The sequence below is a fragment of the Cuculus canorus genome, chromosome 13 (genome assembly GCF_017976375.1).
Source record: "Cuculus canorus isolate bCucCan1 chromosome 13, bCucCan1.pri, whole genome shotgun sequence".
In the NCBI taxonomy this organism is placed as follows: Eukaryota; Metazoa; Chordata; class Aves; order Cuculiformes; family Cuculidae; genus Cuculus; species Cuculus canorus.
Genome location: NC_071413.1, coordinates 20,200,015 through 20,227,958, shown reverse-complemented (window position 1 = coordinate 20,227,958; position 27,944 = coordinate 20,200,015). Strand labels below are relative to the sequence as shown.

The 27,944-nt window shown below is 44.8% G+C and overlaps 3 protein-coding genes across 7 annotated transcripts; 1 reads left to right on the top strand and 2 right to left on the bottom strand.

Moving 5' to 3' along the window:
- Window positions 1-688: 688 nt before the first annotated feature.
- On the bottom strand, window positions 689-4,115 carry CKLF (chemokine like factor). Its single transcript, XM_054078703.1, has 4 exons — window positions 3,963-4,115; window positions 3,158-3,316; window positions 2,643-2,738; window positions 689-1,006 (listed from the first exon to the last, which is right to left on the bottom strand). The coding sequence occupies exons 1-4, from the start codon at window positions 4,098-4,100 to the stop codon at window positions 902-904; spliced, it is 498 nt and encodes a 165-aa protein (XP_053934678.1). The 5' UTR covers window positions 4,101-4,115; the 3' UTR covers window positions 689-901.
- On the top strand, window positions 4,068-23,341 carry TK2 (thymidine kinase 2). Of its 5 annotated transcripts, XM_054078700.1 has the most exons (11): window positions 4,099-4,187; window positions 5,315-5,411; window positions 5,694-5,731; window positions 6,633-6,707; window positions 8,065-8,118; window positions 9,661-9,750; window positions 11,196-11,269; window positions 15,533-15,621; window positions 15,929-16,008; window positions 17,586-17,666; window positions 18,060-23,338. In XM_054078700.1, exons 6-11 carry the CDS (start codon window positions 9,667-9,669, stop codon window positions 18,156-18,158), a joined length of 507 nt encoding a protein of 168 aa, XP_053934675.1. In that variant the 5' UTR covers window positions 4,099-4,187; window positions 5,315-5,411; window positions 5,694-5,731; window positions 6,633-6,707; window positions 8,065-8,118; window positions 9,661-9,666; the 3' UTR covers window positions 18,159-23,338. The 5 variants fall into 5 exon arrangements, with proteins under 5 accessions (XP_053934671.1, XP_053934672.1, XP_053934675.1 ...); XM_054078696.1 differs by lacking the exon at window positions 5,315-5,411 and having other exon boundaries at window positions 4,068-4,187; window positions 18,060-23,341; XM_054078698.1 differs by having other exon boundaries at window positions 5,315-5,731.
- On the bottom strand, window positions 18,750-27,408 carry LOC104067250 (uncharacterized). Its single transcript, XM_009569961.2, has 2 exons — window positions 27,114-27,408; window positions 18,750-24,837 (listed from the first exon to the last, which is right to left on the bottom strand). The coding sequence occupies exons 1-2, from the start codon at window positions 27,354-27,356 to the stop codon at window positions 23,362-23,364; spliced, it is 1,719 nt and encodes a 572-aa protein (XP_009568256.2). The 5' UTR covers window positions 27,357-27,408; the 3' UTR covers window positions 18,750-23,361.
- Between the last annotated feature and the right edge of the window lie 536 nt (window positions 27,409-27,944).

The following is a 27,944-nucleotide window of genomic DNA, read 5'->3' as shown; positions in this document are numbered from 1 at the left end:
GGAGGACTCTGAGGACTCCAGACCTGGACAGGGCTCCAGCTGAGCTCACAGGAGAGCAGAGGGGCAGAGCCCCCCGTCCCTCGCCCTGCTGCTCCCACTGCTTTGGATGCAGCTCAGGACACAGTTGGCTTTCTGTGCTGTGGGCACACATTGCCAGCTCATGTTGAGCACCTCATCCACCAGCACCCTTTCTCCTCGGGACTACCATCAGCCTGATTAATTCCCAGGGCACCAAACTCCACCGTCAGCTCCCTGAGCACAGCAGCACCTGAGGCAGTGGTCCTCACAGACACACAATAGTCTAGTTGGCTTATAATAGTAGTTGACTTTTATCTTCTGTCTTTGCTGTACTGCAGTACAGTTGTGACTGCATTGCTTCAGGGAGGCAGCGTGGCGATTTGTAAAGCTATTATGAATGTAAAAATAAAAATGCAGGATTCCAAAGGTCTCAGCACTAAAGTGTTGGACAGCCAGGAGGCTGATCTATGGAATGAGGAACATGAGTAAGGGTGGAAAATACCTGTTCCCAAAGGTGTCTACTGATAAATTACATCAAGTAACTTTTACTTTTGGGGCACTGAATGTTTATATAATATGAAATAATGTACTTAGGCCAGTCTGTATTTTCTTATTTATTACAGAGAGAAGACAATTTTGAAATTAATTTTCATAGAGGTGAAAATGTAATTAAGTTTAGACGCTCAATCACAGTTTTCTCTAAAGCTTGTACTGATGAAACTGGAACGCAGTAACTGCATTTGTAAACATAAGACAACTGATGAGCAATACTTGCAAAAATGCACATAAACACACAGGAAATTCAAAGATGAACACATGAAGAATCAAAGAGAACAGTAACAGTTATCAATGGAGAAACCGTTCTGTTACTAGAATGGTAATCTTATTTCGTGGTCGTATCGCTTCCTCTCGGTCTATTAAAGCTAATCTTCTTGAAAAGAAGAACCGCATCGACAACACAGAGAACAAGCAATATAAGACCAATCACCTATAAAAATAACAATAAAGTTAGTTTCCCTACAGAACCTCTATCTCTTACTGCAGTGACTCATCCGCCCTTCCTGAAAGAAGCAATAAATACATCTTCCTACATTGGTTCAGGCCTTCTAAATATGTGTGATGCAAGACAGCTGATAAATTAAATAACATCCACATTTAAAAGCCATCAGCCTTTCCTACAGCACTCTGGACGTGACTCTGTTTGATGTTTGTCTCAGCCTTGGAGATGATGTGTTCTCCTTGAAAGCCAAGTGAATGCTGTGTTGTGCCTGGCAATGCCTTTATCTGAAATGAAAACCCTTCAGTCTCTTTTAAGGATGGCCTAATTAATGGTATCAGCCTGGAGAAAAAGGCATCATTTGTAGAAACAAGCCTAGCAGGAAAAAAAAATAGCACTTCTCTGAAGCTCTGAATGGGAAACACATTCCAAATTGAAGAAAATGTTTGTAAGTACTTAAAAAATATGCAACTTCGGGAAGGTGACTGGAAAAATGTGTTTGCGAAGTGACTGCCAAGTTAACTTGCTCAGCTCCTGCCCTTCAGCCCCACCCCCCCATGTATGCAATTTTTTTTATTTAAGTACAATTTTAGAAGGGATTCTCTGGTCAGTGGGAGCAATGGGAAGGCAAGCTCCTTCAGGAGAGCTGTTCCAGGTAGTTTGTACCGAGCAGTAGGGGCCTCAGGGCAATTATCTTTCTCCTGGCACTGAAAGTCTCACACATTCTGCCCAAACTTGTTTTCCAAGCTACCTGCTTAGTCTCCCACTTCCAAATTAAATTTCTATTAACTTCACCACCAAGAACATAAATTATATCCTAGCACAGTCGGTCACTTTATCGAAGTCACCTTTTTGCTTTGGTCATCAGCGCCAGCGCCAGCGAAGCCGAGCTTAGCACCCCTCTGCCTCCGCAGCTGATTGTGAGTAACTCCTGCGGCAAGTTCTGTGTTTCTTTTTGTTGCTTGGTACATTTTAGTTTACCTTGTGTTTCAGGAGACTGAAATACTTCCCATGAGTATTCAATGAGTTCCCCTCCCTTACTGTTTATTAATGTTACTTAGATTTTGAATGAGGAATACTGGTTGCTTAGGCTAAAACAGTACACAAAAATCTTTGTATTCAGGGTTTGAAAAAAACCTTTTTAACTGCCATAATTTCTTGTTTTGTGTCAGAATAAATGATATACAAATCAGGAAGGAGGAACCAGCATCTCTGTTAAAAAGTTTAATTTCTATTTGGTAGAACTGTAGGAATTTCTTCTTAAATACTGCCACCAAACTGGCTAGTTCTGAAAGAGCTGTGGATTCTCCCACCTAAGTTTCAAGCTATGGAAGCTAATGCAGGTTATTCAAATTAGTTTGAGTTAGAGTAACTCTAAGAGTTTTCAGTGTTAGAACTTCTCTGTAGTGATTCCTAAGCCTAGTAACAGCTTTAAATTACCGACTATTAGTCGTTACATCTCAGTCTCTACTGAGATACACTGAACGTGTAGTCAGTGGTCTGCAACGTGTGTATGTTCTTCCATGACAGAGTTACTACCATGGTCTTCCCGCCGTATGAGTACACAAAGGGGTTCAGGTTGTGTCCGCTTTAAGAACCTAAGTCCATTAATAACATTCCTACTTACGCCTCCGGCCACTGTCCCGTGGTTGGTCTGGACTATGATGGCAGACAGGCACACCACGAGGAGGAACAATGCCGCGATCACCGAGTTAAAAATATCCTGCAAGAGCCAGTGGAAGCGGAGTGTTTACCCTGCAATCACACCTGGAGAGCAGCAGCTCCCGGCACTGCGTGAGGCATTAAAAACTCTCAGTTTAAGGTAAAACTGATACACACCGATATCCACCCCAGATGGGCGCTGACACCCGGCGGCTCATTTTGTGATATAACTTCCTCATTTTACCTTTTTGCACGACAATTTGTGCCACTTGGCTGCGCCTGACAGACCTGAGCAGCGAGCGGCTTTGAACAGGGAGGCAAGAGAAGAGGCCGCAAACGTATAACTGAAAGTGGGTGTTAAATTTGTGCCCAGGCCCTGGGAAGCGCAGCGTTACGGAGAGAGACAAGGGATGCTCAGCGCGGGGGGTGGCAGCGGCTGGGACCCCGGCTCTTCTTCATGGCCCCCCGGCTGGTACCCACCGCGAGCGGCCAGCAGAGCCAGGGCAGCTCCTTGTCCAGGCGCAGGAGGTAGAGCAGCAGGAACAGCCCGGTGAAGGCGGCCTCGAAGGCGGCCAGCGCGGTGCAGGCGCCGGGGGCGCGGGACACTGCGAAGCACAGCAGCACTACCATCGCCGCCACCTGCGGGGACACGGACGGGGCTGGGGACACCGGAGCACGGGCATTTTTTCCGGGGGGCACTCAGGGTGGGGTGGGATGGGACCCGCTGGAGTGGGAGCATCCCCGGGAAGACCAGAGGCACCCAGAGCAGGACTGGACCCAGCGCAGCGAGGGCATCCCTGGGAGAACTGGACCCACCGGTGCGGGACGGGATCGGACCCGGCGGAGCGGGGGCATCCCCGGGGGCACCGGACCCACTGGAGCGGGACGAGATCGGAGCCGGGGGAGCAGGAACATCCCTGGGGGAACAGGATCCACCGGAGTGGGGGCACCCGGAGTGGGACCCGCTGCAGAGGGGACACCCGGGGGCATCGGACAGGACTCGGCGAAGCAGGAGCATCCCTGGGAGAATCGGACCCTGTGGAGCAGTAGCATCCCTGTGGGAACCGGATCCACCGGAGTGGGAACACCCGGGGCGGGATGGGACTGGACGAGCCCCGCCGCTGAGGGGGCACTGCGGAGATCGGACCGGACCCGGCGGAGCGTGAGCACCTGGGGCGGGACAGGGCTGGACGGGACCCGCCGCTGAGGGCACACCCGGGAGGGCCGGAGCGGACCTGGCAGAGCGGGGGCACCCGGGGCCCAGTCCCCGCCCGTGAGTCCGTACCGTGCGGGCCACCTTGACAGCGCCGCGCGGAGAGCGAGCGAAGGCTGCGTGCAGCTCCATGGCCGCCGGCTGGAAGCGGAAGCGGCGCGGGCGGAAGTGGGGGGTCCTGGCGGAAGTGGGGGCCGCGTCGGCAGCCATGGGCGATGTGGCGGCTGCGGGCGGCGCTGCGCGGGGCCCGGCGGGGCGCGGCGGGGCTGGCGAGGGGACCGCGGCCCGCGGGCGGCCGTGAGTGCGGGGAGGGGAACAGAGAGCCCGCGGAGGGACATCTCGAGCAGGGACAGGGGACACCTCAGAGCCCGGCCGGGCCCCCCCCGCGGGGTTCGGTGGATTTGGGGTTTATGGGAGGGGGGTTGTTGGTTTGGGGAATCGTTTGGTTGTTTTTAGGTGCGGAGCAGTCTCTGTCATCTTTGTGGCTGCAACGAGTTGTATCACAGGCACCGGACACCTCGTTTAGGCTCCTGAGTACTGCTAAACGTGTCCTGACTTGAAACGGGTTTGATCTCCCAACAGCGGGTGCCTCTCTGTCTCTGTCCAAGTGTCTCTGTCCTGACGTGTAGATTTGTACACGTCTTGGGTGTGTGTTTTTCAGGGTTTTGGGGTTTGTGTGGGGTGGTTTTTCAGTGCAGAGCAGTCTTTGTCATCCGTGTCACTGCAACGAGTTGTGTCACAGGCACCTGATGCCTGATTTGGGCTCCTGAGTACTGCAAAATAGCTCCCTGTGTCCTGACTTGAAAGGGGTTTGATCTCCCAACAGCAGGTCCCTCTTTATCTAAGTGTCTCTTTATGATCCGAGGTGTAGTGCACCTCCTACGTTAGAGAGAAATTTGATAACAATCCTGTTGATTTAGTGCTGTGTGGCCCTTGGATATCAAGGGCATTTGCCTACAGACAATCAAAGCTTGACCCCGAGGAAGAGGTAGTAGTTGTTAAGGAGATGATAAAGAGAAAAGTGCTACTGGATAAAAAGACTGTGAAGTAACCGTTGTTAATTATGGAGTGATAGAAAACAATGGTGTTTGTTTAAAAAGTTTGTTTCAGGTACTGAAAGCTGGGGAGAGGCTCTTGATGAGAGGGAATGGTTTTGAGCTGAAAGAGGGGAAAATGAGATGAGATCTCAGGAAGAAATGTTTCCCTGTGAGGGTGGGAAGGCCCTGGCCCAGGGTGCCCAGGAAAGCTGTGGCTGCTCCATCCCTGGAGGGGTTCAAGGCTGGGTTGGATGGGGCTGGAGCCCCTGAGCCAGTGGGAGATGTCCCTGCCCATGGAACTGGATGGGCTTTAAGGTCCCTTCCAACCCAAAGTGTTCAATGATTCTGTGTGACGCATCTAAATTGCTTGTCCTGAAATCTCCACAGTTACCCATCTTTGGAGCGAGGCCTGCGAAGTCAGTGGGCACCATGACTGGTCTTCCCCAAAGTCACTTTTTCCCCAATGGAAGCTAACTGAGGAGCAGTGAGTGTACCGGGAACCTGCTGGAGGGGTGTGGGCACTCACCTTTGGAGTCCTTGCGGTGTCAAGGACAGTGGAGAGCTCAAAGTTTTCAGTGCATGCCACAACATGTCCGTGACGTGACCCAACGATTGCCTAAAAACTTAAAAGACTGGTAATGGAGCAAATATTTGGGTTAGGCAATAGAGAACCTAAAAACCTTGCAGAAGGGCTCACAGGAAGAGGCTCAGTGTAACTAAATTAGGAAGATCTTCTGGTTTGTAACTCCTGCTTATTCTGTTCCAGATAAACACCTGATAAAAGAGGATGACAGAAAGACAGTTGTAAGTATTTGCGTTTTGTTCAGAAAACTATATAAAATGTGCAACCCTTTATTTTATTCTGGTCTGAGTGTGTGTGTGTTGGCATCCACTGGACACGGCTGGTTGACTGAGTGGTGTCTGGGTGGTGGATCTGTTACTGGGTCTCACTGGGTGCAAACTTGAGCTTACCTGGTTTAAAGTCATGAGGGATTTGTGCAGATTGTGTGTGAGTTTGGTGCTAGTGGTGCGTATGTAGCATTGCAGTTGTCCTCTACAGTCTTACCTGTGTGCTGTTTTTTTGTATTTGAAATCATAGAATCATAGAATAGTTAGATTTGGAAGGGACCTCAAAGATCATCTAGTTCCAACCCCCCTCATCTAGTTCCAACCCCCTCACATCCAGTTACTTTAAGCTATAAATTATAGAGGCAGCTGAAACAAAATTCCCTTAGTTTATTGTAATCGGGCAGGTTTCTAAAAGTAGAAAAAATTAATGCCTCTTATGGTTTAATCAATCTTTTTAATAGATATTGAAGTTGTTCTATTTTAGAGTGAAAGCCAATCGGAAGTCTCCAAGGGGGAGTTGTGGCAGGCAGTGTGGTGCAGGAGGAGGAGCGGCAGCCTGATAGGGACCCTCTGGAGCTCTTGGGCGCTGTGGAAAGGGAGTGGGATGTAGAAGCACAGGCCCAGCTGACAGCAGCAGGAACCAGGACGAAGGCTGCCCCTTGCCTGGGAAAGTGAGGGTTGGCATATGTCAGGGAGTGAAAAAGTGTTGGTCTGTGAGGAGTCACAAAATCCAGACTGTCAGCCTATCAAATAATCTGGTATTTCCATTGTAGGGAAACTGTGCCTGCTATGGCGGGACTATATTTGTACATGTTTTTACTACTACGGTTTTAAAAGTGATATTGTTTTTCATCAGATATGTATTGAGGGGAACATTGCAAGTGGAAAAACAACATGCCTGGATTATTTTGCCCAAACGACCAGCATTGAGGTACTGGGTGTACATTTCTTTCTTTACAGCATGAGGCATTTAGGTCACAAGCATTGTCCTTTTGTAGGCTAATGAGAAAGGAGCAGCAGGCTCTGAGCCACTGAGCTTATTAGTGCTCATCTTTGGCTCTCTTTTGCCCCAGCTATTTATAGTCAAATTGTAGAAGAGAAGTTTAAATCATATGTAATGTAGCAGTGGAGGCTGAAACCTCAGTAAAACACGTGGGTGTGAGTTTGTACCTCTGAAGAGAAGCAGCAAACCCCGTGGGCCGGGCGTGTTCGGGCCTGCCTGTTTGCTATTGCGTGTAACTTAAATCTTGTGATAAGCAAAGTAAAGACAAAGAAATAATGATGTGGGAATACTGATGTCATGTAACTGAGATCCTGGTAAAGGGGTGGCTTTTTGAAAAGTGAAACATCTGTCAGAGTTGTTTCTGGGGATTTCTTAGGCTGATGTGATTTTGATTTAGAGTTGATTAGGAGAAGAGAAGGGGAAAGACAGACTTACTGTGTTTTAAACACAACAGTGATCAAATGTCAGTGAGCAATTGCTTCTGTGTGCAGCAGATATTAATGCTTCTCTCAGCAGACCTGGGAACACATTTGCTAAGTTGTAGGATTCCTCATAGAAATGCTGGGTTACCAGATGTTGTGTGGTAATTTAACAGAATGATCCTTATGGAGTCAATAACTATGAACCCAAAGGATACAAACTTCAATTTGCACATAATGCAACACTATTTACAAAACTGGTTAACTTCCCAGGTTTATCGGGTTCCCTTAGGCCTGGCTCTGCGATGTCATTGGAGTTTTAGACCCTGCTTGACCCACCAAGTCTCGTGTGTGACTGCCTATTTGGGGATGAGCTTTTCTGATTGATATCGTAGAAGTTTTGAATACATTTGGTTTGTTAGATCACAATAATAAAACGGGAAGTTGGGATCCTTTCTGCAGACAAATGTTAATTTTCTGAGGAAGTAATTTGTGAGGGAATGAGCAGGTCGTTGAAGTGCAACCGGTGCTGATCTAAGCCATTCTTTCCTTTATGTGGTGCTGCCTTTAACTCAAAAAAGTGAAATTATATCCAAGCTTGTTAGGTAATCAATGCAGTGTTTTGGTTTTGGCAGTTTAAAAATGCAAAAAAAAAAAGATGTTTTCTTAGATATTTCTCTTTTAACAGCGGTCATTACTGCCTTTTGTATTACAGTGTTGATTTTTGAAGAGGAGTGAGCTTTCCTGTACCAATCCTGAATGCTCTTGACTGAATGAGTATTTATTAAAAATAGCCTAGACTTGTAGGGTCAGATTAAGTATTTTGAGTGCAAGACATGTTTAATGGATTAATTCTTTTTAACAAGGTTTTGACAGAGCCGGTGTCAAAGTGGAGGAATGTTCACGGTCACAATATCCTGGTAAGTGGCAGAAATTAATTCTCCAATTGCAACTACTGTTCTTTGGGAAAGGCACGCATGAGGCCTTCATGGCACTCAGCAAAACAGTTAGAAGAGGTGTGGGCATAATCTCTTGTAGCAAAAAATAAAGCTCTGTGATGCAAAAGATCTACTGTGATCAAGACATGCACATGGTAGAAACGTTGTGTATAAAAGGAGGTTTTGGCAAGGATTGGGTGTTTCATTGGGTGTGAGCTAAAGAAAGTCACAGAACGGTAACTCCTGAGGGTGACAGTTGTTTCTAAATCTGCTTATGCCTCTTTGAAAGACAGGAAGAATGTCTTTGCTGTTGTGTTAGCTCAGAAAGTGAGGGGTGGATCTGGTTGGTTGATACTGTTTGACTGCTGAAGATAAGGAAATTCAGTCCTGTGAGGTCCTGAGAGTTTCTGTTGTCTCCTGGGTAGTCATTGTTCTTGGAACCCTTCCCACCGGTGTGTCCCTTTGTTACAGCTGTGCACAGAGGCAGAATGAGGGCTCTGCTGACATCTGCAGGCGGGCGTTTGCTGGGCTGGTTGAAGTGCTTTCTCATGTCAGTCTTCCCTGCCTGTATAATTGCCTCCATTGCAACAGTCTTGCTGCTGGCTGAGATGGGTGTCTGTGCTCAAGCCCATGTGGAATTTGCTGTCAGCACAGCGGTCTGGATGCGGCCCAGATGTGCATGCCCAGACGTGTATTTGATGCCATTGCTGCTGGCGTCAGTCCTCTGGAAAAGGAAATCCTCCCTACTAAGGGTTGCTTATGCTTTACTTTCTCAGTAATAGGGAAGGGATGGGTGTGCGTGGCTGTGTTGTGCATCACCACAGCAGTCTGTGCACTCGGAATACTTTCTCGTTCTGATCTTGGGCAGGGAGAAAAGGATAGGTCAGATCTGTGGACTAGAGCTGTGCTGCTGGCCTAAAGCTGGGTGGTGTCTTATTGCAAGTCAAGTCTTCTCTCGGCTTTGCGGGATAGAGTGTTGCTTGTGAATGTGTGTGTGTTTCCGTGAGCTGCAGCAGTTGGAATGAACGGAATATCTGAGAACTGCTTTGAGGATCCTTTGAGAAGAACAATTTTCTTTGTTAAAAGACACCTTTTCTGCGGCCCAGACCGTACTTAGTGGAACCCTATACACATCTCTGGATAGACTGGGAATACCGAGAGTCTATCAAACAGAAATAGAGTAGCAGATAATTTTTTTTTTTAATTACCGAGCATATTTGAACTGTCTAAAATGAGCTGTGCCTTGGTCCTGAGTGTTCCAGGTGCAGAATGGCTAATTCCTGTTGACTTCAGTGAGTGTTCCAAGTGCGCACCTTAGTGTCAGTGTGGACCAGGACTGTAATTCTTACATCTGCATTGTGGAGAGCAGATGACTGTTTAATTCTTGTTGGCCCTGGTGTCAGCGGTTTTAGTGCACTTCCTGTAGCAATTCTGTTGTAGTGCAAAAGCTTATGGAATACCAAACTTTGCTTTTTTGCCGTTTGATCTAACAAAACTGTCTCTCTCTTCCGTCTCTAACCCCAGGGCTTAATGTACCAAGATGCATCAAGGTGGGGGATAACATTACAGACTTATATACAGCTTACCATGCTAGAGCAACACACCAGACCAATGGTAATTAAATGTGGTTTTATCTTAATTTAAAAAAAGAGTTAGACACAGCTATGAGAAATAAATATTATTAACCTTGTATATATGTAAGTTAAGATGTTTGTGTTCTTTTTTTTGTTCATGCAGTGAGTGTGAATTTTTATAACCTAAAGACATTGTTGATACGTTCAACATGTGCTCCAGGAAGTGCAAAACATCTGCTTCCTACTGCTCAGAATTGTTTATTCCCAAAACTGATCTTGCTTTCTTTTGCACCATTGTTATGAGCTAGACTTGCACATGAATCTTCATCACCACTGTCAGTGGCTTGTCTGTAATTGGTCTCTAGGTAAATGTAGATGTTTCAAGCCTTTGGTAAACACTAGGTAATCTTAAAGATGCTGTTGGGATTCATTCTACTGCTCCAGGCTGTTTAGCACAAACTTAGTCATTGCTGCTTGTGTTTATCCAAAATACTTCTACTAATATTGTCTCTTGCTTCTTTTCAGATGTTTTGCATCCTTTTTATCATATTTTTTCTTTTTCTGTCTTGATTCACATATTCTACCTTTTTATCAAGATCTGTTCGTTTCTCTGTCCTTCAAACACCTTTTGATACCTTCTGGGCTGTCTTTCATTCCCTGACCACAAGATGACATCTCGGGTGGCACGTTTATATCTTAATGATTGTCCTTGCATTGTGTTTTATGAGTCTGTGTTGGAGCAAACTTTAAGAAGCATCACATATAATTGTTAGGTTTTTGGAAGAGAAGTTTTCCAAGATGATAGAAACCTCATTCTGTTGCAGAAAAGGCTCGTTTAAAGATTTCTGAGGATCAACCTGCATTTCAGTCTCAGCGTTGCTGCCATTTTCCATTTGAGCCTTGCTGGAGCGATTTGCTTCTGTGGTCATTGACATGCAGAATAACTGGTTAAAAAGAGCTCTGCTGGGGCTGTCTGGCTCTGCAGGGCCAGAGAGTGCCCAAGAATCTCTTCTCCAAAACGAAGCGCTGGCTAGGGCCGGTACTTTGTTAGTCCTAATTATTTCTTTTAATAGTTCTGTTTTAGTTTTATAACGTTAGGCCTGTGCTGTTGACACAGAAATGCACCTGAAGGTGGCAACAACTCAGGGAGCAGCCATTGCTGTTGCTCTGTAAATCCGTAGTGGGTTGCTGCTTTTTTTGTCCCCCCAGTTAACTTCAGCTGCTCAGTGGAAAGCTTTTAAACCTGTATATAAGAGATCAGTTCTATAGGTGTTTCATAATGCAGTGACCATAAGTAAGATTAAAAATATTAATTTCTTGTGGTTCCCACCCTCCCAGTATATTTGTTTATCACAACATCTGGAAGAACTGAAACTGTTACGTATTTTGTGATATAAAGGACATGATGTGCAATATTAACTTGAAAAGAAACCATCCTGCTTGAAAATGTGAACTAGTCAGTGACTGTCAGGCTTTCTGTTGTAGATTTCCCCAGTGAGAATGATGGAGCGATCGATCCACAGTGCAAAATACATTTTTGTAGAAAATTTGTATCGCAGGTAAGGGATATCATTTTCTACTTTGCTTTCTTGGCTTAATTAGATTAAAAAGGTATATATCCTCAGCTGTGGTACTTTCTGTGGTAATTTGCATCTCGGTGGTCTGTGAAATCTGTCAGTTCTGTGTTGGAGTGGCAGTGTGCTTTGTACGGGATGTGCGGCCCCTGGCAGAGTGAGACATGTAGGACGTGGCCAGGTGAGAGCCTTTCTCAGAAGTGCTCGGGTGTGCTCAGAACATATTATTTGGAACAGCATTTTTTGAAGTTACCTGCGCTCCAGCTGAATACAATAGTCTTGCTTATCAAAGCAAACACATACCGAACAGGTGGCAAACCACGAGGATATCAGACAGTAACACTGTAGGAGGGCAGGAATGAGATAGCGTTACCCAGCCTGACATCCAGGATTGGCCTTTCTTGCAAGCAGGAACTCGAGTCACTTGTTGTTGATCAGAATCAGGATTCATGGGATCAAAATAGACTGCAAACCTTTGTAGGCTAGCGAGTAAAGAAAGAACAAGCTGTTTGTTTCTGAACATCACTTACGAAATCGGATCCCCACCCCTGGTGTGCCTGGGCCAGAGGTAGAACAATAATAGAATCGTAGAATCATTAAGGTTTGAGAAGACCTCAAAGCTCATCCAGTCCAACCGTCGCCCCAACCCCATCGTGCTTGCTGAACCATGTCCTGAAGTGCCACATCTACACGTTTTCTGAACACCTTCAGGGATGGAGACCCCAATCAGGTCTAACCTGATTTATTTTGCTCTGAGGAGATAAGATTGTGGGCTGAGGTAGAAAAGGCATTTATCATGTGGGTGATGTATGACTCATCCATTCCATGCTAACAAGAATAGTGCAGTAATTGGCACTTATTTGTGTTGTGTTTTTTTTTGTTTAAAAGCTGACCTTCTATTGAGAAGTGTGTGTAACGTTGTTTTAGTGAGTTTTTTAGTGATTTTAAGGGACAAACCCAGTTCTGCGCCCCTGTCTGCCGGGAGAAGGGCCGCATGCCACAAGGTGGCATCCGCGCTACATAAGCGCACGGTCTGGGACAGCTGTGACAGCTGAGAGACACCCTGAGATGGGAGGCAAACAGAAAAGACACGTTATTTATCCCAGTCTTTATACAATGGAAATGTACTGGAATGTCTTTCTTGTTTTTAATTAGTGACTTTTTTCGTTGTAGACAAAGTGCTTCTGTCCCGAGGACTGAGAACTTTGTTGCTATGAGGCCTAGTCTGTTTGTGTCAACTCTGTGTATTAATTTTGTAATATTTTTAAGGGCATCTCAGATGTTTTGTGGCTTCAGCACTTTTTCATGTCAGACAGAAGGCATTTCCTTTGTTTTGTTACAGCAAGCTGGAAGCAGCTGATGCTACCGTTAGCGAACCAAAGTATCGTATAAGAGTGTGTTAAGGGATTATAAACAAAAAAGGGTAAATTTGGGCTACATGAAGGTAACAATTTGGAGTCTTATTAAAAAAGTGGGTAAATCTGTCCTCCCTCTTATCCTCTCCAGGGCTGTCAAAGTACTTGAAAAGAGTGTAAGCATATGTGATAATTTCTGGGCCTCCCAAGCACTGTGCACTTTCAGGACTTCCTCCTTTAGCAATGGTTTCTCTGAGCTGAGTGACCCACAGGGAATTTTTTTGCCATGAAACTGTTGGGTCCAAAGCCCGCGTGGCCCTTTAGTTTCCAGGACGCATGTGGGAAGCAGTTCTATAGCTTTACTCCATGTGGTTTGATCCCTGCCCTGGCTGTATGTGTCACAATTCTTTAGGGATCATCTAGACTTGTCTCAAAACTGAGTACTTCTGCTTACAGGAAAGAGAAATCTGGATGATGAGGGGTGTACGGAAATAGCAGTGACCACAACTGCAATAGAAACAAAGTCTATTTCAGTGTCTGAAAGCACGTGGAATCTCCTCTGAGGAGGGAGTATTGTAGTGCAGAGGCAGCACAGCACCCTTGTGACTTAAACCAACTGCTGTAGAGCTCGTAGTACAGGGGAGGGAGAGCCATCTCAGTAACCGCAGGTTTGTTCACCTGCCTCAGTATTTAGCACAACTTCAGAAAAAACAATGAAAGAATTAAAGCTTTGGACAAAAATGTAAAGTCAGTGACCAACAACACGTGATGTTAGACTAATCGGGTAATTGTGCTCTGTAACAGTTCCCCCTGCGCCCCAAACAATGGCATTCGCATCAGTCTGAAGTTACGTATTTACCAAGGGGAGTTGGGGAGACTTTAATGAATGATTATTCGTAAGTGCAGAAGTTGGTGTTGTAGTGTGACAGGAAATTCCACTGAAGGGACACATTGAAAGGGGATGTGTCGAGCTAGGAGGAGGTTACTCATGTTGCATCAGCCTCTGGATTGATGCTTTGGTACAAAGGGTGAGAGTGTGGTAATAAATTCTGCCATTTAGTTTTCCCATTAAAAGTATGCAAAAATGAAACGGAACTGCTTTATTCCAAACAAGCCTCAGAGTGAGTGGGGTGAGCGTGCTGCACAGAGCAGAGGTTCCTTTCTGCTCCCTTTTCTGTTAGAGAAGGTGTTGGTTAAGGTCCCAGTCTCAAAAGTCAGAGGAGAATCCCGTGTTATCTCTAGTCTATGCAATCTCTTCTCCTCTAGGAGAATGATTAGTTTATAAGCAAGGGATGAAGAGCTGTGGGAATATCAGGAACACCAGCTCTTCTTTGATCCAGTGTCACTCAGCGTTTATGTTTTGGCTTCGCAGGCTTTTTTCAAGAGAGAGGAATAGAGTCAGATTTATGACGATGATGGAAGGCTTAAATTGTGAGCAATTGCTGTGAGCTTCTCTGGCATGCGCAGCTCTGCATGCACGTCCAGGTTCTTACTGCAACTGCACATCTGAGTTTAGCTCTGAAAGACGCGCTCAGTTTAGATGTAAAACTGTTCTTAAAGTGTGCACGTGAGTATGCGTGGTACAGTACAGGGTCAGCACGAGCAACTCCCATCTGAACTCATAAGTTATTTATGATGTAAAGCTCATTACCTTCGTGTTCAGCTTTACTTGGTAGGAGGCAAATGGCAGCAAACTTTGGAGATGAAGACACCCCTTAGTGCCTTTTATGGCACATACCTTTATTGCTACATTAGAAGAACAGCAGTGAATGGTGTTATCCCGTTTCTTGGGCGCTTTGGGAGGCAAGATATTCAGCTGGATGGCAGATAAAGAAGAGAGGTGGTACCAGTACTGGGTGTAATTAAATGGAAATATCTTTCTGGATTATCTTTATTCAGTTTCACCAGAGATCAAAGCATGTTGTCACGAGAATAGCTGAGAAATCTGTGGAATCTTTTCCTTCATCAGCATTTAAAGAGTTGCAACTGGTCTTAATTCTTAAGCTGGAGTGGACAGGAGCTCCTCAACCCCATCACTTTCTTTTATTTCTATAGCAGAAGCATTTAGGAAAGAGCGTGGAGTATGTGTTACTATCGCCAGTTTTGAAGACGGAATAGTGTAAAACTAGTAATATTTGACTGTTTAGGAATATGGGAATTAATGACCCTCCCAATATTAGTAAAACCATAATATATGGTTCTTAATATGTCATCTGTTGAATCTCATGTACATGAGTAGTTTTATGTTTTACTATTTTTACAGAGATAACTTTGGGGCAGTTGTCTCCAGTATTGTCTGTGTTTTCTGAATACAGCTCAAATGAAGCATGTTGAATGTTTCAGTCCTCTTTCCACAAATATTTGTTACAGTGAGAGTGAATTTTATTTACACGGTGTCTCTATTTTTGCACTGCTCTTTACTGTGGCTTAGGTAATGAATTGTCAGTGCCGCTCAGTAAATCACGCCTTTCTGGTGATGTGCATTGCAGTAGCTCAGATATGTTTGAAATGATCCTGATATAAAGAACTTGAGCAATAAATAAGAATGACACTAATGCTGTATAAATACACTGTTACTGTATAAATGTCAATGTGGCAATTTTTTATTCCCAGACACCACGTAATTATTTCTCAACTATAGTAGAAAAGTAATATTTGTAACTGTTAATAATAGAAACTTTGTGTTAGTAAGTCCTTTTTTTTTTAAAGAAAAAAGATTTGGTCTCTATTGCATCAGCGATGCTTTATGAGGCCTTGGATTTGGATAGGTGTAATATTTGTCTTGTTTTCATTTCACATGTGCTGGAATAAATTGGGAATGGTGAAAACCTCATGAGTTTAGAATTGATCTGTGCCTGCTGTTCAGTGAGTGATGGCTTTTATATTCATTCAGCGGAAAAATGCCAGAAGTGGATTACGTTGTCCTAACGGAATGGTTTGACTGGATTCAGAACAACGCTGATGTTTCGGTTGATTTGATAGGTAAAATTTTGGGATCTGGAGGGGTGTGTTGTGTGTGGGTTTCCCTGCTGGGAGTAAATTAATTCTTGGTTTTTTTGGGTCATAAATAACCACGTTATTCAACGTGATAAGTAGTTGCAATGTGTAGCATCAGGCAGCACAAATTCCTGGGTAATTTGTAGGTTGATTTAACAGTAACACCACAGGGGGAGGTTCAGTGGTGGGACCCAAGTCAGGATTCTTTCCTTCTGCAGTTGGTGAAATAAGTTTTTTCTTTGCTTTTAAAGCTGATCCTAGAACCTAACTAATATACTTTTTGTTTTGGCAGTTTATCTGCAGACTTCTCCTGAAGTTTGTTATGAGCGGTTAAAGAGAAGATGCAGAGAAGAGGAAAAGATCATTCCTCTGGTAAGGAGTTCTTTTAATACATGTGGTTACAAGGAACTTTAAAAACCATAATGATTCCAGTCTAAATATTAAAATCCTATCCTGAGTGTATTGCCAAAATGAGGTGCAGCTGTTTCAATTGCAGACTGAAACTTCAGTAATTAATTCTGATTTATTTCATAGAAATGATTTATCATGCGCACTGACTTTCCCAGGTGTCACGTTTTAGTAATCAGTGTGCTAGAGCTGACTGCTTAGGTGGAGTTATCAACTGTTAATCTTTAAGATGTAAAAAGACAATTGCTTTTGTATCATTAAACTGCATAAAGGCACCCAGTTGAAGCACAAATACCTGTGTGTGCGCTGAAGATTTACGTGAGCACTTTCTGCTGTCTGCCATTACCAGGACGTTTATGCGTCTTTGCTTGTGTCTGAAACAGGCAACTTCTTCAAAATTGTTAATATGGGAATCTGCTTAAAAATCAACTGTGATAATGGAACGATCACTTTCTGTGTCAGATTCACAGAATGGCCCTTCATTAAACAGTTTTTCTCATAAAGAAAGCCCAACCAGAAATAAATGTAGTTACAGAAGGTGTCGTGGGTACCTCAAAGGTGTCTCTCCTGTTGGGTGGTTCAGTAGAAACAGTTGTCAGTTGGAGATATGTGCAAAGAGCTGGATTTTGGGCCTTACGGACTGTTGCTTTGGAGGAGAAAGCCTCGCTACAGTGGGTTTGAAGAGACATTGCATAACGTCACAGCTCTACAGAGAGGGGGAGGGAAGTGATGAAAAATGTTAAGTAGTCTCCATGAAAAATTAGTTGATGACAGACAGAATGCTTTTAGAGGGAATTGAGTCAGAGTTAGGGGAAAGTAAACGGGGAATTTTGGGGAAATGTATTGACACAGAAAGTAGCTTCAATACATCATCTGTGCACTTACTCTTTTTGTCCCTACTTCTCTTTGTTGTATTTTTCTCTGTAAAATCTTGGGCCAGATCACACATATGGGAGGGAAACTTGGTTCTTTATCTTAAAAGGAGCTGAGTGCCTTCTGGTCCTGTAAGCACAGTGTCTTTGAGGCTCTTCATGAAGTAAAACCTTTTACTGCAAATTAATTTTCCTTCTGATGCTTTTAATTTCTGTTAGTGGAAATATCTGGTGCTGGTTTTCATATGTAGTTCTTAACTACAGAGAATCATAGAATGGTTTGGATGGGAAGGGACCTTAAAGCCCATCCAGTTCCACTTCCCTCCCATGGGCAGGGCCACCTCCCACTGGATCAGGCTGCTCAAAGCCCCATCCAGCCTGGCCTTGAACCCCTCCAGGGATGGGACAGCCATGACTTCTCTTTCCCCTTCCAATTTAAAGCTGTTCCCCCTCATCTTATCCCTGCGCTCCCTGATCCAGAGCCCCTCCCCAGTTTTCCTGGAGCCCCTGTCAGTGCTGGAAGCTGCTCTAAGGTCTCCCCGGAGCCTTCTCTTCTCCAGACTGAACAACCCCAACCCTCTCAGCCTGTCTGCTTACCAAATATATAACAATTGCCATGTGTGTTTCATCCCTGGGCGTGTGTGTTACTCAAATGCCTCTTTTTTTTAGGAATATTTAGAAGCTATTCATCAGCTCTACGAAGAGTGGCTCATTAAACATACACTGTTTAAAGTTTCCTGCCCAGTGCTTGTGAGTATTGTTTTAGTTATAACCAATTAAGCATATGGAGGATTGTACTCTTTAAACATTAAGAGTGTTATTTAGCGGTAGAAGTAAATAAATCTGCTTTTCTAATAACTTTTGGAGAAGGAAAACCTCAGAAGAATGTTTACAGCTATCCGTAGTGTATAGCATAAAAGCCTGATCTTCTGTCTCTGGTGGAATTTGGGGTCTGCTCACTGTGACTGCAGAGCAAGACACGTAGCTGCACAACGAATGCTGAATTCTGAGCAGAGAGCTGGTCAGGCAGATCCCTACGAGAATATCGGTTTGGCTGCAGTCATAGTCCTGTTCTGTTCTGCTCAAAAGCAACCATGTTTTATGGTGTTGATTGTTTCTAATGTTCCTGTTCTTCTTTCCAAGGTTATTGGAGCTGACCATGACATGCAAAAAATGATAGAGAAGTATGAAGAAAACCGGGACCAAATACTAAACCCATATAATATGCAACACCATTTATAGAAGTCTGTGATTGTTGTATTTTAAAAAATCATGTTTATCAAGTCTGATTTGGGGGCATTTTTGAGTATTTTTAGCGTTTCTAAATATAATGTTTTTTGCTTTTGAATTATGCATGGTAGAATGTTGGGAACTTACTGCTATGAAATGTTTAGAAACAAGTTGTAAACAGAGTATAAGCCACTTCCCTTTCTAAGTTCTCCATCAGCTTTACTGTGTCCCCTCACTGCTGCTCCCTATAAGTAACCTCAGTTTCTTATTTTTTTCCCCAAGACAACCCTGTTTGTGTCATTTGAAAGAAAGAATTCTGTGCAAGAGGTAGGATGCCCTCTTCAGTTGTCAGAGAAAGCAAATGAAGTGCATCGTGTAAAAATAGCTTTGTTAAATAGGTCTTAGCAGGTTGAAGTAGGGGCATCTCACTCTACTCCCACCTGCACTGGTGCAGTTTCATTGAATTCAGCAAGTTTATTCTGCTTTACATGAAATCCCAGTAAGCTGCAGTTCTGAAGTTCACTGTGCAGAGTCCCAGTGAATTCAGTGGCAAGAAAAAAAGAATAACAGTTTCCATAAGTGATTGCAGAATGGCTCTGAGGCTTTTTTTTTAAGTCAGGTTTTTAAAAGGGTTTATTTCTCTCTAATGTTCATGAAATCAGTGACCAGACCACGGCCGAGTTCAGGACTAGTGAAAATACAGAGTGCACCAAACAGTACTTGTTATTCCTTTCAAATAGTTATAAAAAGAATAGAATTAATTTATTTCTTAACTGTTTTGGATTCTTTGATTGTACGGTTTTTTTAATGAAGACACACGTTTCTTTGGGTTTATATCTTGATCATTTTACTGTGATTTACAGGTACTTAGAGAGTAGAGGAAGGTAGTGGGGGTTTTGTTCTTGCACTTGTTAGCTAAAGCGTTGAGTTGCTCACAATTTCTGCTCTACGCTCTTGAGTGTTGTCTTTAAGATAATCCTTTTAATGCAGCAGTTCTGCTGGCACGTTAGTTTTTCTCTTTGAGGGGAACAATCTCGGAACTATGGTATGTAGGTTTTTTTTCATGATAGTTTTGGTTGGTTTAATGGAGCAAGCAAGGTTAACAGTGCTTTAAAACACACTGATATTAATGTAGCTGAGTATCTGTCATCAGTTTGCTCCTACAAACGGCCGGTGTCCAGGACTGAGGTAGCACTTTGATCACGTGTTACAGACATTTGTCTGTAACTTGTTGGAGGATGTAAGTTTTTGGTTACTTGGCTTTTCCATGTTTCACCTGGTTTTGAACGATATCTGACAGTATTGCTTTTGGAGATCACGTCGCTGCTCTTATTTTACGTTTTGTGGTATGCCTGAAAATCATGGTAGTGAGATGACTGTGCCATTTTCCAAGTCAGGAGATGCAGTTCCTTTCTAGCTATTTCCATCTGCTGGTTTTTTTTTTTTTTTACTGAGCAGAGCACTGAGAGAGCATTTCCTAGTGACATACTGTGTTAGCAGAGTAAAGCTTGTGAACCCAGTTCTATCGTTCTGTTGTAAAACTTTAGAATCCTGGCTTGAAAAATAGGATCTTCTGTGCTAAGTAATTATATTCCTTAGTGAAGCCTATTTGTAGGGGGACAGTAGTCACTCTTAAAACTTGCTGTTAAACTTTCAAAATTTTTTCTTCTGTAAGAGACCAAAAGAACTGTTTCTTGGAGAATAGCTCTATAAATGTGAAGTTCAGTCCTCTGCAGTTTGTTCTTAATTCTAATTTCGTCATGGGTTGTAGAAGCCAAGGCTGTATGTTTTGCACACAAAGGGCACTGAATTGTTTTCTACAGAGGATCTTACAGCACAAAGGATCACTGTTCTCTTTCAGCTTTTGGAAGCAATGTTTGCTTTTGGGTCAGATTTTTTTATTTCGTCATTATATCAGAACAATAGTTTGGGTGTGGGTTGTTGATACACATAGTTACAATGAACTAGAAAGGAATAATTTATATAATTTATTAAAAAAATACAGATACAGTGGTTACAGGGAACTTTTATTTTTTGCTGTTAATTTTTATGTATAAATTTTCATACAGAATATTTTGGGTATTTAATGAAAACTAGGAACAAAGCCAAATGGGCTGCTTCTCATGTGTCATAAAAATGTTTGCAGTGTGCTGTAGATGTGGAGATAAAAATAGCTGGTTTTAAGCCTAGAATTTGCTTTTGTTTCCTGAAATCTCTCAGTTGATATGAGGAGGGGGAAAAAGGGCAATCAGCATTATTCTAATAAATATTTTGTTCTATTTATGTCTGTGAAACTACATAACGCTGTGAAATGAGCCTTGTGGGATTTCATTGGCTATCTTGGAGAGCTATGCCAATTAATTTCCAAGGGGTAGGACCTTCAGCTGTGGTGTGGGGCATCCTCCCAGTGCTTAGAAACAAGGGAGGGAAAAAGTGATAAAGCGCTGTTTCAGAAATTGCCTTTTTGTGGCGAGATGGTGCTGAACCATAGAGACCGGCACCTTCATCAGTGCTTTGCAAACCTTTGCCAGTCCCTCTCAAGTATGCTTTGATTCTCTCAGGGGCTTGTCTTTTTAAGGGTGTCATTTATAATTCTGAAGCAAATTGGCTTTTTTTCCTCCCCCCATTTAGTCTGCATGCTTTCCATTTGTGTGTTTTGGGGTTTTTTGTTTGGGTCTTAACATTGAGTTTTAGTTTTCATTCTTGGATTCAAAAACAACAACAAAACCCAAGCAATGCTTCTTGAGCACTTCCGCTCCAGACAGGGTGAGGGAGTGTGTGTGAGAAGAATGTTAAGAGACCCAGTGGGGAAAGGTCGTGCGAGTGAATATTGCCCAGCTACCACGACTGCTGCCTGAGCTCTGTCTGCACTGATCAAAAGAGAATTTCTCTAATCCAAGGCTGGGGAGAGCTGAGCCATTCAGAGTGGCTGTGTGCAGCATATAAATCTGGGAACAGAATTGGCCTTATGTCTCTATGATGGAAAGACATCCAATCAGTCAGTAACTCCCCATTCAATTCACAGACAATCAGGACCAGCTGTAGCACAATTAAGGCTGACAGCTCTCTAGAGGCCAGGCATAGACTACAAACATGCAGCACCTTCCTTGGAGGGCTAGCAGCGCTGCTTGAGTGGTTGCTCTTACTTAAGTTAATTAGCCAAGGAGAGGTGCAGTTGTTACTACCAACAGGGCACTGGCAGACGGGGTCAGAAAGCTGATGGTCTCGTTTGTCTGTCCCTCTTCTCAGGTATGGCTCTATTTACAACTAGGTTTTTGAACCCAGTTTTGCGTTACTCACGGGGAAGCAGCTGCACAAAGGGCTGCTGCCTAAGACCTATTAAATACGACTTATATTTTATTTCAACTGGTTTTCAAATCCTGGCTCTTCAGAAGCATCAAACTGTAAAGCAGTTCTCTCGAGACCCCCAAAATTTGCTAATACTAAGGTAGTTTCTAGCACAAGACCTCAAAACTTCAACATTTGTACAGGAAGAGAAGTTAAAGGTGATTATGCAGCAATAAGAAACTCGGATGAAAACATCTGGATGACTTTTAAGTGCATTATAGCTGTTCCTACAAAGGCAGACAGAACACTTACTGGTCCTGGCCAGTGTGACACAAAGACAAAATTCCTCTTCAGTCCAGGTACTCAGACTTGAACAAACAGTAGACTCTCAGAACCTGGTCATTTTATATTTAATACATTTCACGCAGTTTAACTGTTTATTTGATGGGCATTGTTCAGAAACAAACGTATCTATTAATTAGAATATCATTATTGTCTCCACCAGCATTCCCGTGACTTGATGGAGCTGTGGTGCAGTTAGCAAGCTGGTGTCCTTTGGCCAGTTCAGGTCAGCTGTCCCAGTTACTGTCTCCAAGTTGCTCATAGGGGAGGAGGGGGAAAGAGAAAGCTGTGCCAATGCAGCTGAGCAATAGCCAAAACCCTGGTGACTTATCAGCAGTTTTAGCCACAAATGCCAAACAGACCACCTCAATGATACTGGAAAAGCTACTTGAAGGAGTATTAAACTGTCTTTCCAGGTAATTGTATAGAGAAGCATTGAAAATTGTGCTGAAATACAGTACCAGCTTCTGTATGCTTTTCTGAATTAAATCAAACGTTGTGTATGAGTTTTTCATTGCTGGGGCTCCAGATTACAGCCGTTTTAACAATCCTGTCCCCCTTCCTTCTCAGCACTCCCACCTACAGGATATCCCTTATCCTGGCTCTGATGCTCACCGGGACCCTTCTCTGATGTGATTTTTTTCCTGCCACTAGAATGGCAGGGAATGGCAGTTTTTCTCCCTTCATTTCAGTGCGATGAACTGGCTGATGGGGAAATCCAGTGAACTCCAGAGCTGGTAGTGACATAAGTGGCAGGAACACGGGCAAGAGGAATGGCAACAGTAGCTGATCTCCCTTTCTGGTAGCAGTGAACAATTACAATGCTCAGTGCTTCTGAAATTTGTTGCTGTTGCCACAAAAGAATTTTGGTAACAACTGGAGACAGGTATAAAACCTGTAATGCAGGTTATTGCATCTACAAGATCTAAATCATTATTCATAATGCAAAAATAAAGCGTTCATAGGGCTGGTTTCTTCTTCAAACCTAAAGGAATGTTATCAAACTGTCTAAACTTGCTTTCAACTAAAAATGGGAGCAAGATTAGCTCAGAGCACAGCTTCTTCCAGTGTCGAACCATGTACCTGTTTCTATCACTGTACAGCATGCTTTACTTGAAGAAAACTCCAGAAGTAGGTCTGTAAAGCGAAAAATAAAGGGGAAGAAGGAAGGGCGGAGGGAGAATTAGAAGTATGCAGAAAGAAGAAGTAGTAGAAGCAAAAAGGGAAGGGAGAAGTAGAATTACGCCTAACTGAAGAAACCTGTCCGGTATTAAGTACAGCCAGAATGAATCTGTCTGGTGAATCAAATGGATTTAAATTTATGGAAGCTGTCAGTGCTTTAGAATGGTGACCATTTCGGTGCCAAAGGTTGTAGATAAGAAGGGGCCATTTAAGAATTTGCTCAGCTACTTCTCTTGTTCAGTGTCCAAAAGTGGTGGTGGTTTTGGTTTTATCTGAAACTGTTCTGACAAAACTAATCATCTCCTTGAAAAGATGATGAAGTCCACACGCAAGAGGAGAAATAGGCAGGCACATTACAAATAAAGCCTGGGTAGAATCAGCTGTGATGGCACAAGAATGACTCTTAGTCAGTTTTGTCAACAATAACATAAGGCTCCTGGATTTCATTTACTTTTGAATTACAGTTCTCCACTTCACTGGATTCGGAAGAGTCTTGTTCAGGAGGAAAGAGTTTCCTTCTGTGCTGTGTGCTGGTCCTTCTTAGGTGTGTGGAGTGAACGTGGATACTCTGCGGTGGGATGTAGGTGAGGTTGGGCGGCTCTCTGATGTGCCTGAAGCACTCTGAAGCTGTGTGTGCGCTAGGGGTGTCCATCAATAGTCTCTTGCTGTCAGAAGGAGCAGTGGGATCCCCCATGTTCCCAGCAGTGCAGCATAGATCTGAAGATGGCTCAGTATGCGCAGCTGCTCTGTTCTGCATCTGAGCATTAGTCAGATGTGTCTGGTTTATTTTGGAATGATTAAATTCTCCTACATTCCCATCACATGTACTTGCATATGGAACTGACTCAGGCTGCCCAGTTTCCTCTACTGGATACATCAGGTCTTCCTGAGCGTCCTTGATTTGGAGTTCAGTGAAGGTTAAAGACAGCTCACAAACTTCCTCCTCTCTAGGGACACTGCAGTTTTGGAGAGATGCAACGTCCTTGTAGGGCAGAGACGTCAGCTCGGTGGGTTCATCTGCAGGATCTGGGTCTATGCAATTTATTGCATCGTTAATTTCTGCTTCAATTGATTCTTCGGGGACTTCTTGAGCTTTGTACTCCAAAGCAGTTTTGGTGTCACCAGAGCCATCAGCAAATATTGCAAAGGCTGGAGGGCCGCTCGCTCCTGGTGAGAGCGGTACCGGTATGATCTCATTTGCAGTTGACTCTGCAGTGACTGCCAAAACATACTTTTCACTTAGACCAGCTCTTGGCTTTTTTTCAAAAGCTTTTGGAGAAAGATTCTCACCGAAAATAGGTGTTTGTCTTATGACAATGTCACTATATTTCATCAAGAAGTCCTCGCTGTCTGAGCATTTGCCTGGAAAATGTACAGTGTTAATGACTTGCCTTTGGTGTTCCCCAAGCCTGTGAGAGGATTGAGCAGCTTCTGACTGAGGCATGTCATCTTTGATCTTCTGGTTCCCAGCAGCTTCAAAGGACACATCGCTATTAGTTGAGCACTTCTGTTGAGTAGCAAGGCACAAAGACGTCTCACAGTTTTCTTCATTTTCTAGATTTCCAGCGTCTTCTCTCTGGGGTGTCTGATCCTCTTTGTCCTTATCTCCATGATGCTGGTGCATTTGTGTTCTCTCCTGTACGGCCTTCTCCAAATTGCCACGGTTTTCTTCATCTGTCATTTCGAGGATGGCTTCACACTCAATTCTTGCCAGGAATATTTCAAATGCAATCTGCTTTGTCTCCTCATTGTTTATTTTTTTGACAAGTGAAAACTCTGTTGCTGTTGTTGCAACGTAACCTATTTTCTCCAGCACTGTTTTTATAATGTCATCTGGGAGCACAGATTGAATATAGTAGACAAAGTTACCGGTGAATGTCTGAAACAGAAACCAACGTTGAAAAACAGATGGGGGGTGGGGTGGAGGGAAGTGTGAAAGACTTCCTAAAAATCAAAAGTACTTCAAAAAATATTTAAATCTTTTCTTTTAGGAAACTATGTTCCTAAAAGTCTGAATTTTGAATTGAGGTGAGCGAAGCCTTAACAGCACTATTTTGTCAGCCTCTCAAGCAGCAGAGCTATGCCCATTTAAACCTGCTGAGATACTGGCTAGCAGCATGCATATTAAAAAAGAAGAGTAAGAAAATAATTTTAGTCAAATTATAGAAACTCAGAAATGTCTTTTGTGCTCTACTGAAGAACAGAAGACTTTTAAACAAAGATTCATGGAATAAATCACTGAGGTCTAATCTTTTTCCTAAAGAAAGACATGATTCAGTTGCTGTTAATCAGATTTCTTAATTGGTGACAAGAGTAACATTTTCTTTCTCCACGGTTCAGATTCCTGCTGTAACTCTACTACCCCCAAATGAAGTTGCCATTTTTGAAAGCAGCTTCTTGAAGGGAGGCTCTTCTAACAGAAATACTGCCAAAACATGCTCTCTTTGCATAAGCTGTCTGCAAAACATGGCTTGAACTAAATGCTGCTGCTTGTAACAACTTAAGAAATTGTTCAGCGATTTGCTTGGTTTTGGAGCTACCCCAGGCGTGAGACCTGGTCTGCAAACTGTTTTTTTTGGTTTTGTCTGAGACACTACGATAAGGGAGATGTTGACCCAAGCATGACCAACTCCAGAAGTCAGAACAGAATGGAGGTAGGAATGCAAAATCAAGACTTCCAGAACTTATTTTCAGGCTGTCCAGCTTGACGCTGACTTCCCTACTTCCTAAGGCTGAGCACTAAGCATTGGTCTCACAAACACGAGCTTGAGGGAGAACAAAACTGACCCCCAAAAAGGCCATTAACCTAAAACGTTGTAGTATAACTTTGGACTGAGCCTCAGTCCATTTTCATATAAAGCTCTCAATGGTGCCCTTTACTCCCTAACTTCTGTTCCTTTTTGAGGGGAAGTCAGGAGCTGCCACTGCTGGGCAGTGACACTAGAGTGGGTGAGAGGCAGGAAACCCGTGAAGCAGTATCCTGCATACGACCAGTAACTTTTAATTAAACCTGTCTGTACACGAGATACTGATCATTTTGCAGCTCATACCTCGTAGCAGAGTTATGTCAAGCCTTCAGCAGGCTGTCCTGCATTTTGGGTTACCCACAACAGGCTTCAAAATATGATTTTAATGATGTTTTAAGATTTTTGTGTTATGAAAAGCTGATCTTGCTAATTGTAGACCTGAATATCTTACGCTTTGCCCTGTTCTAGGGAGATGAATGAGGAGAATAATAATCTAGAGCTGTTGAAGAACACACAGATAAGACCTAAGGGCGGGAAGAAGGAAAGAAATGGCTTTTCCTCACCAGCCTGTGCAGCTGTAGGAAGGGCAATAGGTGTGCATTTTGTGTCCTTGGGGAATTTTGTTTAAATATGTGTTGAAGGCTGCTGTCTCTTCTAAGCAATGAGATCTGTCCAATGTGCTTGGGAAGAGGTACGCTTGACCACCTTGCTGCAAAAAGCAGCAGCACTTCCTCTTATAAAGGGGGTTCTCCTACCCGCTTCCCTATCTGCGGTCACCAGAGCTGGGAAGGTGGTGAACTCAGGGGACCAGGGAGACACTGGCCCTCCTGGCCTTTGCCATCAAACTTTCAGCAAAAATAATAACTAATGTAAAAAGCTATTCCTCCTTAGAGGCAAGTTAAAGTGAAAACTCGGATTAATGAGAGTCCAAGCCCTTCACTGTAGTTTGTTATCATAGAACTGCGGCATGGCCTGGGTTGGAAGGCCTCTCAACTGATTATTATACAGACCTTCAGAACCAACATACAATAAACCCAAGAACAAACAGGTTCATAGAAATCATAGAGTGGGTGGAAGGGACCTCAAAGCCCATCCAGTTCAACCCCTGCCATGGGCAGGGACACTTCCCACTGGATCAGGTGCTCCAGCCCCATCCAGCCTGGCCTGAACCCCTCCAGGGATGGGGCAGCCACCACTGCTCTGGGCAACCTCAGCACAGCGAAACATTTCTTTGTGAGATCTCATCTAAATGTCAGCTGAAAAAGGAGAAAATCGTTCCCCTTCGTCCCATCCCCGCACTCCCCTATCCAGAGCCCTTCCCAGCCTTCCTGTGTCCCCGTGCTGGAGGCTGCTCTAAAGCCTCCCCGGCGCCTTCTATCCCCACGCTGACCAGCTGCGCGCTCCCTACCTTCAAGGTGCGGATCTCGGGGCGCCAGGGCTGGATGAGGAGATTGATGCAGAGCAGCTCCAGCCGCCGCAGGGCCCCGAGCAGCCCGGGTGGGGCGCGGCCCCTCAGCCCCGCGGCACCGCCCCGCAGCCCCAGCGCCCGCCGCGCCCGCGCCTTCAGCGCCGCCTCCTCGCACGGCGCCAGCCGCCCCTCGGCCGCCCGCCGCCGGTAGTACCGCACGTAGTCCCGCAGCAGCTCCTGCATCGCGGCGGCGGCCGAAACCGAAACCGAAACGCGGCGCGGCGGAAGGGGCGGTGCGCGCGGCACGTGGCGGGGCGGGGACGGCGCGCGGGGCGGGGAGCGGGGCGGTGGCTCCGTCGGGGGGAGGCGGAGCACGTGCCGAGGCGGTGCCTCAGGCCACGTGGCGGTGCGCGAGGCAGCGCCTCAAGCGCGAGGCGGCGCGGTGCCTCAGGCGCGGGGCGGTTCCCGGGGCGCAGCGGGCGCGTGGCCGTGCCTCAGCCGCGAGGCGGTGCCTCAGGGGAGGGGCGGTGCACGTGATTCGGAGGGCGAGGCGGCGCCTCGGGGGGGGTGGGGGGTGGGGTGGTGTGTGCACGTGAGGTGGAGCGCGAGGCGGTGCCTCAAGGGCGTAGCGGTGCACGTGATGCCGCGCGCGAGGAGGGGATTCGCCGGGGGAGTGCGCGCGCCGGTGCGCGAGGCGGTACCCAGTGCATGTGGCGGCGCGCGGGCGGTGCCCTGTGAAGAATGTCTGTCCTTCTTCTCCGTTCCTTTGTCTCGCCGTGAGGACGCTCGGTACCGCTGCGCTGCCCGCGTCCCCCGAGCTCTCGCCTGCCT

Excerpts from the sequence above, each read along its gene's own strand:
- CKLF (XM_054078703.1), bottom strand. The coding sequence starts at position 4,100 with ATGGCTGCCGACGCGGCCCCCACTTCCGCCAGGACCCCCCACTTCCGC. Across the intron at positions 2,739-3,157 it reads GGCTCTGCTGGCCGCTCGCG|GATATTTTTAACTCGGTGAT; the intron begins GTGGGTACCAGC and ends TGGCTCTTGCAG. Across the intron at positions 1,007-2,642 it reads ACGGGACAGTGGCCGGAGGC|GTGATTGGTCTTATATTGCT; the intron begins GTAAGTAGGAAT and ends TTATTTTTATAG.
- TK2 (XM_054078696.1), top strand. The coding sequence starts at position 4,106 with ATGTGGCGGCTGCGGGCGGCGCTGCGCGGGGCCCGGCGGGGCGCGGCG. Across the intron at positions 15,622-15,928 it reads TGTTTCGGTTGATTTGATAG|TTTATCTGCAGACTTCTCCT; the intron begins GTAAAATTTTGG and ends TTGTTTTGGCAG. Across the intron at positions 16,009-17,585 it reads AGGAAAAGATCATTCCTCTG|GAATATTTAGAAGCTATTCA; the intron begins GTAAGGAGTTCT and ends TCTTTTTTTTAG.
- LOC104067250 (XM_009569961.2), bottom strand. The coding sequence starts at position 27,356 with ATGCAGGAGCTGCTGCGGGACTACGTGCGGTACTACCGGCGGCGGGCG. Across the intron at positions 24,838-27,113 it reads CCGAGATCCGCACCTTGAAG|ACATTCACCGGTAACTTTGT; the intron begins GTAGGGAGCGCG and ends TTTCTGTTTCAG.